General features: G+C 42.0%; 1 protein-coding gene across 3 annotated transcripts in view; it reads left to right on the top strand.

The window, feature by feature from the left end:
- The first annotated feature begins 4,544 nt into the window (after positions 1-4,544).
- SLIT3 (slit guidance ligand 3) overlaps positions 4,545-12,928 on the top strand; it is a 778,163-nt gene continuing 769,779 nt past the window's right edge. For 2 of the 3 annotated variants that reach the window (XM_051978878.1, XM_051978877.1), the window contains exon 1: positions 4,547-5,359. In XM_051978878.1, the coding sequence (XP_051834838.1) occupies positions 5,160-5,359 (200 nt within the window). In that variant the 5' untranslated portion in view covers positions 4,547-5,159. Of the gene's footprint in view, positions 5,360-12,928 lie in introns of all 3 variants that reach the window. The other variant, XM_051978879.1, reaches the window with a different exon arrangement.

Raw genomic sequence — 12,928 nt, 5'->3', positions numbered from 1 at the left:
ACAAGGACTGTCATACTTTTTGTAATTGAACCTAGAATGACATTTGATACCTTGTTAAAACTTAATAAATGTTTGTTGATTGATTGATTGATTTCATTTATTCCTTTCCACCACTCTGAGATAGGCACTGCTGATAGTATTATGCCCATTTGACAGATGAAGCTAGAGAGCTTAAGTGACTTGTTCATTGTCACAGAGTGCCAGAATATGGCAAAGTGAAGGTCTCTTCAGATTCCAACACCAATGTTCTTTCTACATTGTGGCTAAGAGGGGATGGTGATGGTCATTTTTATATTAAGCCTGATCTCAAAATTCCAATCATTAAATGAATTTTGGGATCCAGGAAGCCAATGAGAACAGTATTTGGGATTTAAACATGCAGACATTTCTGTTGTGTCTAGTTTTATGTTGCATGAAGCAAACATATGGAATCACAGACATTTTTAAAATTAAATTTTATTTTTTAAATTATTAAAATTAATTTTTTTTCTCCCTTACTTCCCATTGAGGAAAAAAAAGAAAACTCACACAGAACATCAAAATAGTCCAGCAAAACAAATTCCCACATTGGCCGTGTCTAAAAATATGTCTCAGTCTGCATCGTAATCTTTGTCAGGAATCCTGAGAATTATAAACTTTTGAAGAGCTTGTGTTTTCAAATCCTTGCATCCTCATATGACAAAATTCAGATTGGCAGAGGTGAAATGATTTGTCAAACTGCCAGTATGTGACAGATTTGAACTTGAACCCAAGGTGACTAGTCCTTCTTCCTCAGTATGTTCCTTTTCCTATTTCGTCTGGGTAAGACCTGACTTGACCCTTCCTGTTTAGTCTAAGGAGCATGAGAAGGCTTAGAAGGCACTAAAGAGCTAGCTCAGAGAGTGTGCTAATCTCTTCTTGTTAACCAAGCTGGTGTTTTCCAAACAATCCATAAACGTGACAGGTGGTGGGAGAGTTGGTTCAGACTCTCAGTGCCTACCTAGGGCAGTAACAATTTTAGATGCTACTAGTAGCTCCTCTTTCCCTTCCCAATCCCCTTAGGATTTATTTTATGAGCAGGTGTTCCTGGTTAATTAGGTGATTAATACTCTTCACATTTGGGAAACCATTTCCCTGGTGATGACTCCTGCACTGCTAAAACATAAGAAAAGTCTGCAACTTGCAGTGAAGAAAGGGCAAGGCACAGTTATGATCACTCCTCTCCCCATTATGCCTTTCACTTTTGCTTCTCCTCGGATGACAAGGAACTTCATCAACTCTGCCCAAGAATTCTGTGGCTCCAAAACTTCAAGGAAGAGGCTGAGCTTCTCCTATTGGGGTTATTAGCCTCGATACAATCAAGTTGTAAGATGCACTGAGTTGGCTTAAAGATTTTCCCAGCTTCTTTGACTCATCATTTACTCCCAGGAAGAATCTGAGAACTCACTAGCGTGGTTTGACCTTTTCCAGAAATAAGAGCTATACTGACCTGAACCCCAGGATGGATTTCATTTAAGATATTTGTCATGTCCCAATCTCACTGTCGTAACCCATGATTTCTTACCTTTTGTTCTTTAAGTTCCCTTTTCCCAGATCAAAAAACTCCTTTAAGAATCTGGAATTCATTCCCACATACTAATTCATATGATTACCTCTCCCAAGGGATTTGCATCTTAATGGAGAACTATACTAATGGGTACAAATCAAGTGGTCTTTCTCATCTGTCCAAAGAGGTAGGGTACAATAATAACTTACTTATTTTAAATCAAGAAGCTGGATCAGCTGATCTTTTGGGTCTTTCTCCTACACATATATCTATGAATTTCTAAGGAATAAAGCTTCTCAAAGGAATTTCAAATATCCGACACAGGGAGGAAAAATGTTTTGGTGACAGGTGCATCTTCTTGGCATCTGTAAAATCACACTGAGGATTTTAATAATTGATCTTTAGACATTCTGCCCAGTGATATGATCTCCTTGGAATATGGCTAGCCTCCTCTAGGTAGGGGCTGCCAGATTCTGTAAGAACTGCAACTACATATTAAGGGGGAATGTTGCCTAGTGCTCTTCCTAATAACTCATATATCTTCTGCTTTCCTCTGCCCTGGCAATGTATTCCCTAACTTTCATGGCTTCTTCCTGCAAAGGAAATCAAGTCCATGAAAAATAGATTTTAACTTTTACAAAGTCATTTGAAGGTTCTGTCTAACAAATGAAATATCCCCCAGAAGTCTTTGTGAAAAACACAGCCCTCCTGCTGTGGTATGAATGCATCAGAGAGACTGTCTAAAATCCAGCCCAACTGGGACTGCAGAAGAAGGGGAGAAAGCTTTAGAGTACATTTGGGAAAACAAAGAAAACCCTAATACTTTCTTCTCCAGACAGTCTCAGACTCTTTTGTGCCCTTGGGCCTTTGCCCAATTCTCTCATCTGCCTGAGTCTTGGTACTAAATTGGTTCAAGGTTTGGAGGAGAATTTTGGAGGGAGAGAGGGAAGATGCTTGGAGTTCTTAAATGCTGAAGTCACCCCGAGGATGGAAACAGTGGATTTATCTAACCACCAGAGGGCGATGCCAGTGCAGAAAGAGAACCAAGTCACAGGGAAACCAGAGCAAGAGTAGGTGGAAGTATGTCTTCTTGGAAAGCAAAAGCAGTCAATTGCATACATAGGCAGGCAGGTGAGGAGGAGTGTGTATGTATGCATGTGTGTGTGTGTGTATCTTTATACAATAATCCATATGCCACTTCCACTACAATTTCACAGTGTCCTCAGGGAAAGTCCTAGAAACAAAATGGGGGTGGGATGCAGAAGCTTCTGGACGGCTTTGCTAGTGTGAAGCAGAGAGACAGACAGAAAGAGTCCTCATGCAGAGCCTGTATATGAGTCTTCTGTGTGTGTATATGTGTACCAGGATCCCATCAGACTCAAATAAGTCTAGAATTTCCTTCCTTTCTCTCTTCTATTTCTCCTTTCTCCTAAAAAAAAAAAATTCAATTTATTTTAGTGAAGTATTGAATTCATTTCCCTGCAACTAACATCCCCTACTGTAAACCTAAGAGCAAGGACAAGGTCATATCTCTTATTAACTTCTTTGCCATTAAGCAAAATGTTCTGCCCATAGTGGGCTCTTAATAGATGTTTGTTGAATTAAATGGAATTGATTGAATCTAGAAAATCTAAAACCCAGAGCACTTGAGAGTTAGACTGGGGAATTAAGCAGTTTCCCACTCATTTCACTCCTGTGTCTTGTCCTCGTTCAGTACTTTGGTGCCCTAAAGGGTGGAGGTGGGAGGGACATTGCTGAGAAATGTGTCAAGAATTGACAACAGGAACAAAGGTAGAGTCCTAGGTATGATTGACTCTGAAGAGTGAAGGTCTCACTGGGTCATAGGACCTTACAATGTGAAAAGTGGAAAGAATCTTAGGGATGTTCTCACATAGCTCAACCCATCTCATTTTCAGAAGAAGAAACTGAAGACCAACAACCTGTTTCTGATTTGTGTGTTTCTGGTTTATAAAGGATATGAGTCTAGTTTGTAAAGCACAGTATCAGTTTGGGAATTATATCTATGGGTCCAACTTATGAAAGCATGTGAAGGTGCATGAATCTATATGAGTGCTAGGATGTATGTAATAACTTTATGTCTGGAACACCTTTTGGAGTTAAAGTGAAATTTTGGTGATGACTTACTAGAGAGGATTATTTCTACTGGCTTCAAATTTTCAACCCTAGCTAAAATGCAAATGTTTATAAGCAGATTTTTTTTTTTTTTAAATGCATTTCAGCTGTACTGGAAGGAGTCTTTCAGGGAAGCCACACCTAAAATCACCCTATGTGGGCTTCTGCCTAGTCTCTCTATTCACAAGAATGTCTCTGACACTGTTTCACATGACAGTAATTACAAAAGACCTCTAGAATTTTCTGTGGACACCAGGTGGTGAATTTATTCGGAGAATAGGTAATCTTTCATAGTATAGGCAGGTGTGAATTGTTTGTTATGACCTGTGATCTGGACCTTTGGAAGGAGTGAATACTATGAAAGATTAATTCACAGATCCATTGAAATGTAAAATGCAAATTCCCCAGTGGGGTGACAGATTAAACATGATCAATTATTTATATGTCACCGTGAATGAGTTTATCAGTCTTTCTCAATAGCAGGTTTGGACAGTCAAACGAGACACTTACACCAAAGCACTGAGCCAGAACAAGAATCAAGGAAAGGTAGATAGCCCAGCCTCGGTAAGTGAAAGGTTCAGAAAACAAATGCCAACTTCACCGTTTTTCCTAGCGTGAGCCCTGATGTGTGTAGAGAAATGCAGGCAGTGATTTGTGTATTTTTGAGCAGTGCTCGGCATTGCCTTTAGGGACGGTCCGGTACACCTGGACGTCCACCGTCCCAACTTCGAGCCCCACTCGCCCCTTCCCACCAGCTCCCTCCCTCGCGTCCTTACTCGCGGTAGCTTCTGCAAAGTTCCCAAGTTACTTGACATCACAAGTGGCGCAGCCAATAGGAGGAGGAGCTGGCGTTTTTGGGGGGGCGGGAGGGGTGGGCCCCACGTCTCCTGTGTCTGCCCTGCTCAGTGAATGGAGAGAAGGAGAACCGTCCAGCTCGCTCGCCCACCCCGTGCCCCCGCTACTCCTGCAGACGCCGCCGCCAGCACCACCCGCCGCGCTCTGCACAGCCTGCCCTAGCCAATCCCTCACCCCCCAGCCCCGGCTTCAGCGCCAGGATCCCAGCTAGTTATTCGCCTTCCCACCTGGGCAGGTTGGGCGATGCGGAGCGGGGCAGCCCGAGCCCCGTGGATGGAGCCCCCGCTACCCCGTGCGCCCCTCTCCACCGGCGTCCCGTGCGCCTGAGTTCAGGACTGTCCCCGTTCCCCGGCACCCCTCCTCCGAGCCTCCGAGGGCCCCCTGCCCCGCCCCCTCAGGCAGAAGCGCCGGTTCTCTAGCGCCTAGACTCCCTCCCTTTCTCCCTCCCCCGCCTGAGGCCGCCCCCGGCTGCGCTGCGTTGCGCTGCGCCCAGCTGCCGGCTCTCTGCTTCGCCGCAGCCTTCCCCGCTGCAGCCACCACTCCAGCGGCTGCGCTCGGCTGCATTCCGGCCGGCGGGACGGTCTCCTCCGGGCCCCGAGTGCTGCGCTGCGGACACAAGCGCGGCCAGCCTGGGCCCCCGGGCAGCATGGCCCCCAGTCGGACAGAAGCCGGCTCCGCGCGCCTCTGGCGGGCGCTGGCGCTGGTGCTTTCACTGGCAAGCGCCTTGAGCTGGACCCCAGCCTCAGCCTGCCCCACCAAGTGTACCTGTTCGGCCGCTAGCGTGGACTGCCACGGGCTGGGCCTCCGGGCGGTGCCCAGAGGGATCCCTCGCAACGCTGAACGCCTGTAAGTAACCCCTCGCCGCACTATCACTACCACCCCATTCCTCTTCTTTTCCTTGACAAGACCCGGGCCACCCACCTGGGCTGTCCTGCAGGGACCAACCTCCGCGCACCCGCTGGGAGGAGGTCTGGATGGAGGACTCTTTTCTTTTTCTATGGGAGAACTGAAGGCAACCTTCTTTTCCAGTTTCTCTTTCCCAACACTCGTCAGGCTGATTTTCAGGTCTGCAGCCAGGTGGGTAGGAGTTCCCTGCCCGGTGGGGACAGCAAGCTGAGCTCTGCCATTCTGAGTATTGCTGGTGGGGACTAAAACCGAGGGGGGCTGCTCTAACAGGCTAAGAATGGAGCGCACCCCGAATGGAACAGAGCTTGAGTGGGGGTAAGAGCTCCCTGAGGGTCAGAGAGACAGACATCCCGCTGGGTGGGTGTCAGTGTCAGGAGTCAGTACCAAAGACTTTGAGTTTAGTTAGAGCCTAGAGGCTAGCCTTCATGAGGCTATCGTGTCAAGTTAAGTTGAATGTGTGCGTAGGTAAGAAAGCTTGCCCAACTTCACAGAAACACAATGAATTTAAAAGGGATTTCGTTAGAAACCTCCTTCCACAGCTCAGATCCTTTGAGATGCCAAGTTGGAGTCCAGGTTCTTTTGTTTTTTAATGGCTCGGTTACAAATGCCTCTTAAAAAAAAAAAAAGTGGGATCCAGAATGGAAATGCTGACGGGCCCCTTAAATGAGAGCAAGCGGTATAATCTTACAAACCGCACTCAGCTTCCTATCTTCTGTCTTTGGCAGTGGGGAATCACTCTGAGAGTTTGATGGATTGACCCTCGTTTTAACCCCAATTGTGCAACCAAATATTTACTTTTCAGATGTCAACATTTTGGAAAGGTTTATCATTTTTATCCTGGAATAAAATTCAAAACTTGGACCTCTCTGGGACCTCTGAGACAGCATTGCTGTGGTCCACGATTATAGAAGAAAGAAGGGAAGGAGATGGTAGGAAGAAGGGGAAATAGCCCAGGGAACCAAGCCCAGAAGTGAGTGAGGGCATCACTCATGAATGATAGGGGCTACCTTTCTCTTTTTTCTCTGCCGCTCTGTGAGTCCTTCTCAAGTGTATCTCAGGATAGTTTGTTTGGTCCCAAGCGTGTCTGACTGTAAAGCTCAGAGTTAGGAAGAGAATAAAACAATTATAATAATCTAACGGCTTCCTTTCCAGAGCTTTACAATTTACAAAGTGTTTTTCTCATGATCACACTGAGGCTGAATAGTGCATTCAGGTAGGAGATTGATTCAGAAAAGTGACTTTTCTAAGATCACAGAGTTGGTTCATGTCAGAGCTGGGAGTAGAATAGGCCAGTGTTCTTAATATCTTTCTGGGTCTTCTGTTGGTTCATATTTGCTCATCTTGGCTTGTCTTCCTGCCTTGAGCATTACTCAAAATGGCCCTCAGTGATGATTTGCTATAATTTTTAGAGTTTTTTCTGTAGGCCTCAATATTCTTGGTCAAGTGCTAAGTCTGGCAGGGTGCATCATAGAATGATATGAAGTTCATTTCCAGAAACATGTATTGTGACTTCTGTGTGCAAAACAATGTACTAGGTACTGATATTAAAATGAAAAAAGGAGCTTTTTATAAATGAAGAGGAAAGCTAGAAAAGTTAAAAGTGACTACCCAAGAGATTAAATGACGTTCTAAAGGTTGCATGGTTCCTAAGTGGCTGAGTTAGAAACCAAACTCAGGCCTTAGATCATTGTGCTTACCTCAGAGTTTGCTGTGAGAATCAATCAGTATGTCATTAAACATTTATTGAACATGTACTCTGTGCCAGACACCATGTCAAGAGCTTGGGATACAAAGAAAAGACAAAATAGAGTCCCTGACCTCAAGGAGCATACAATCTGCTTGGGGAAATCATTCTAATGAGAATCAAATAAAATAATGTGGATGTTGAAATACTATGTGTCATTTTCTAAGATAATAATGATAGTGACATTAATAACGCCTACTATTATCTCTATTTTATAGTTGAGTAAACTAAGGCAGATGTAGTTTAAGTGACTTGCCCAGGACCACATAGTTAGTAAGTGTTGGAAGCTGGATTTGAACTTGGGTCTTCATAATTTCAGGACTAGTGCTTTATCCACTGTAGAGCCCAGCTGCCTTTATCATCATTATTATGATTTAGTCTGATGTTATCATTTAGTTCATTCCAAGTCATATGACTAGTTTATGGCAGATCTTGGACTAGAACCCAGGTTTCTTGCTTCCCCAGCATGTTCCTTTTTTCCACTATGCAGAAATGCCTCTCTGATGAATATTTGTTTTTTAGATATGGCTGGGTGGCTTGTTTTATAAATCATGTTTCCTCTTCCCTTTTTGCTGGACCACAGTTAAGATCTTATGTTAATGTAATAAGTGTCAGTGTAGGCAAAGATCTGTAAACAGACTCTCTGGACAGAGTTCTAGATGAGATGGAGATTGCTACTTCATGGTTACTGCATTGATTCTACTTCTGTTTTTCTGCTCATGTCAAAAAAAAAGTCCACTTACTTTGGGTAACTAAAAATCTGCAATTATGAAGTGTCATCTCCCAAAGTCCATTGTGTTAGTGAGCTGGGAAATCAACAAGAATGGTTCCTTTTCCTGCTGCATTTGCAGAACTGTTCCAAGCTATGAGTACCATGTTGCAGCAAGATTCCTTCCTCTCTTTCCGCACATGATTCAGTAAAAAGAACACTGAATTTAAAGTCTAATAACTCAGATTAATAGCAACAGGAAAAGGCTAAGTTTTTCCCACCTCACTATTATACTTTATAATCCTCTGCTAATCTTATAGATCTGATATTTGTGCTGAATTCTCTTCTTTCCAAAAGTTTGACTCTGCCTAGGAAAACAGATCTGTATTCTTGGATCTTGTGGCCTAGAAATCCTTATTTCCTCACTGCCTACCCTTTCCACATATACATCCAGCAAGCTAAGGGTTAAAGAACTGTTGGATCTCTTCCAGAAGATGGGGTTCAGGAACTTCCAATACACATACCACATGGTTTCTCTCTCCATGGCTGCCTTTTCTTGAACTAAGTTGGTCATGCCTGTCTCTGCCTTTCCAAGTTTGGGACCAAGAACTTGGGATCCCTGAACACCACTAGGACTCCTAGGTGAAAACTGTTCTCATATATTCTTTCCCAAAAGCAGGTAGGAGTAACTAAAAGCAGGTGGGTAACTAAAGCAGGGGTAAACCCTCCTTTACCCAAGGACTGAGGTCTTCTTTTAACTCTTCTCTAGAAAAGAGGGAAAGGGGGTTTTAGTTGAAAACTTTCTATTAGAGAAGAGCACAAAAGAGTTACTCCTAAAACAATCAATGAACAAGCATTTGTCAGACACTTACTATGTGCAAGTACTATAATGTGTGATGTGATATGATGAGAGTACAAAGTCCTACAGTTGTCTGATGCAGCTGGGTGGTGTGGATAGGACTCCAGGAGACGAGTTCAAATTCTACCTCATACACATACTGGCTATATGATTCTGGGCATATCACTTAATCTCTGTTGGTCTCAGTTTCCTTACCTGCAAAATGAGGCCTTACCTCACAAGGATGTTTTGAAAATTAGATGAAGTAATATTTGCAAAGTGCTTAATATGATGCTGGGCACATAAGTGCTATATAAACACTTATGCCCTTGTCCAGACAAAGGTTATACATACCCTATTAGTTTACTAGGTTGAGCAGGGAAATCCTCTGATTAGCTCTCCATATTTACATGATGTTTGGCCACTTTTTTTTTTTTCCTGAGGCAATTGGGATTAAGTGGCTTGCCCAGGGTCACGCCACCAGGAAGAGTTCAGATTTGAATTCAGCTCCTCCTGATTTCTGGGCTGGTGCTCTATTCACTGTGCCACTTAGCTGTCCCTGGCCACCTTTTTTGAATCTATTTCTTCCTCGGTGAAATGGAGATGATAAATATGTCAAAGCCTTTCCTCCACAGAAGAAATTTTTTCTCCTATAAGAGATGAAGGATGTTAGATGTTTGGAGTATCTTGTGGACACTGTATGAGCTATCAGTAACATCTCATATGTTGCTTCCCCTTGGTTCTAGGCATTATTGCCTCTCTGACTAAGGTATAGAGGTTTGTATCAGCTGGCTCAGTCAGGACCATAATTAATGTAGAAGTAGCCAGTCTATCACTATTTCCCTGTGCCATAGGAATTTCCATTTCTTCCCCTCTTTCATCTTCTCAATGAAATTACATAAACATTTATTAAACCACTATTATATATAAAGCACTGTATTAGATTGACAATGTGGATGTACAAGCTAAACTTGGCATGGCACTGTAGGAATTTGCATCTATGGGAGAATACAAAACATACACACACACACATTAAAAAACCTACAAAACCCAACAATTTAAGGAAAAACAGTGAAAACTGGCCTATTGGGGTGGGAAGGTTTCTTACCTGATCTGAGACTCAAAGAAAGCTCTGTTGTGAAATTTCTATTGCATAAGCTCTCCTAGAATCTTGGGCATTTCCAGGCTATGTCTGGCCATAATCAGGATTTCTTCGAGGAAGAATTTTTGTTTGTTTGTTTTCAATTGTATATAAGAAAGAAAGCTAACAATTTAACTTAAAGAATACAAAGTATTGGCATGAGAGTAGAAATTTTACATTTCTTTCGAAGAGACTTTTAAACTTCCCATGGTTCTTCTTTCATGGGCAACAGTTATGTTAGCTTTGAAATCAGATGCCTTGCAACCTTTTTTTTTTTTTTTTCTGAAGTTGAAAGGATGAAAAATACCTTTTCATAAGGAAGAAGAAACCCTCCAATTTGCTCTCCTCCCTCCTTCTCCCTTAGGTCCTGCCCCTCACAGGAATCAACTGTCTCCTCTGCAAAAGGCACTTTTTAAATATATTTTTTTAATTTTTTGTCTTTTGAACCTGACAAATACCATCAATTGTGTGTCAGATACAAAAGACAGGAAAACTGGATCGGTATATGGAATTGTAAATCTCTGTCATGTACAGCTACAGTTAGCTTATTAGGTCCAAAGATGGCTGACTTGTCTGTTTCCTTTTCAACTTTCTTTCTTTGAGTCTGTACATTTAAATATTTCAATGACAATAATTCAGGCAACTAGGTGGGGCAGTGGATAAAAGACCTGAGCTAAAATTGGCCTTAGAAGCTAGCTAACTGTATGTCCTTGGGCTTAACTTCTTGGCCTTAATATTCTCATCTGTAAAATGGGAGTAATAATAGTACCTACTTCAAAGGAATGTTTTGAAAATAAAATGAGACATTTGTAAGATGTATAAATATTGGTGCTTTTTTTTTGTATCAGTATTTCTTCCTCTGTAATCCTCCTTGAGAAATGTAAAACCCTATAACCAAAAAGCATAGTCAAGCAAAGAATAAAATAAAATTCATGTTGGTAAAGTCTAAAAAAATCTTATTTTGTACCACCAGTTTCTTAATTCTCTATTAAGAAGGTTGCTTCATTTTTGGCTTTCTGGAATTGTAATTGGCCATTGCATCAATTAGAGCTCTTTTTTTTTCAAAAGTTTTTTTTTTTTTTTTAAATATTGTTGTTGTAATAAATTAACTTCCTGGTACTACTCATTTGCTCTGCCTCAGTTAATACAAATTATCCCAGTTTTTTTTCTGAAAAATTTTTTTCAAACTCTCTTAGATTGGGATAAAATTTCCCTATGTCCACATACCAAAATGTATTCTATCACCTTCCAGGTGATGGACACTGTCAGTTTTCAGTTCTTTGCTACAATAAAAAGTGCTGCTTTGAGTATTTATATATGTTTAAATTGAAATGCACTTTTATTCAAAATATAATTGTGATGAAACTAGAAATGGGGATTACTCAGAGAATCATTTGAATTCTTCTTTACAGGGATTCAAGGAACTCTGTTAAATTGCCAATAATTAAATGAGTATCCAAGCTGGGGTCTATGTTCCAGCTTCTTTATCATTATGTCAGCACTTCATAGGAGAAAAGAACCCCTTACTGTCTCTTATAAACTACTTACATTTTTTTCTCCAACTAAGGAGGTGACACCCACAAGAAAGCTAAATAAACACAGCGGAGATTTTGGTGTAATTTATTATCTGTGCAGCAAAGATAGGGACTGAGAAGGGAGGAAGTGAATGGTGGCTGAAATGAAAACATTTACCATGTAGCCCAGAGTAAACAGATGTTGCATTTACCCTTTAAAGTACAAAAGAAGTCCACAGATGTGATTCTTCTCCAACCACAGTCTCAGCCTGGAAAAAAAAAAAAAGAAGAAGAAGAAGGAGAAAAAGACAGATGAAAATCAACCCTAAGAGGTTCTCTCCTCCCATTCCTGCCAAGAGACAGGAGAGGTCCATTTTTCACTAGCAGAGAGGTGGTGGCCCCCACAACAAAGGACAGAAGTGAGGGCAGGAATGGACATCTTTGGGTTTTAGCTTGGCCCTAGCACATGCTGGAGACTGCTGTATTTAAATAAACATTTCCTGTTTGTAAGGGAAAATGGCAAAAGGCTGAAACGTGAGAATGTGGTAACTTAATTTTCTCCATCACTCCAGATGACGTCAAGCTTCCCCGGCGGTTGTGTCCAATAAAAACCAACAGTGTGTCATAGACTTTCCCTTACTTGACCACAGTGGTTCCAAGGTCGACCACACTGCTCCATGAGCAGCTGGACAATGGGTGCTAGCATCCCAGCATTTGCAGCCACTGAAGATTAAAGAAATTAGTGAAATGATAAAATTTTTCAATAGACGAGGAGCAGAAGGGAACCGTGGTTTTCCCTAGAGTTTGGTTTGTGGCTTGTGTTTGAGGAGGCTGCAATATGGTGCAGAGGACAGAATGATAGGAGAGAACTGAGTTTCATTCTCTCTTCTACCTAATAATGTGACTTTTAACTTTAGTCTTGCTTCTTTGGACTTCAGTTTCCTCATCTGTAAAATGAGGGGACTGGCTTAGATGATCTCAGGCTGCCTTTTCAGGAGGTGACATGCCATGCCCTTTGCTTCACTCTTCTCCCTGTCCAGTTTAGACAGTCTTGCCCGACTGGATTATGTTATACCCCCTTCCCCCCACTCACCCACTGCTCCCAGTAAACTTGCACTGATTGACTCCATCTCTATTTAAAGTGAAGATTACTGTTAACGTGGTTTATATCTTTTCCAGGGGCATGCTGCCTGTGGTTCATTTAAATAAATTCTTTATTTCATTTATTTATTTATTTATTTTCAATGTGGATTTTCATGGGGGAATTTTTGGCCTTGTTTAAAAAAAAAAGAATTCATTCCTTCTATCTTTCTTTAAATACCTCCTTTTACTGACTTCCCCTGTCTGCCTCTGTTATTGCTTTTTACTTGAAACAGCTGTATTTACTAGTGTACTCCACCCTCATTATGTAAGATGGTTTTAACCCTTTCAGATTTGGGAAGGCATGCATTGTCTTCTGGGGGTTAATCCTCCTCCTTCAGGAGAAGGGAATTTTCTAGGACACTCTAGACTCTAAGAGAGCTAGTAAGAGAGGGCTAGCCTGCTGTGGCACACTGGTCTATT

Source organism: Antechinus flavipes, chromosome 2, assembly GCF_016432865.1.
Source record: "Antechinus flavipes isolate AdamAnt ecotype Samford, QLD, Australia chromosome 2, AdamAnt_v2, whole genome shotgun sequence".
Taxonomy (NCBI): domain Eukaryota; kingdom Metazoa; phylum Chordata; class Mammalia; order Dasyuromorphia; family Dasyuridae; genus Antechinus; species Antechinus flavipes.
Note: the sequence above shows the minus strand (reverse complement) of the source record. Positions and strands in the feature narration are given on the sequence as shown.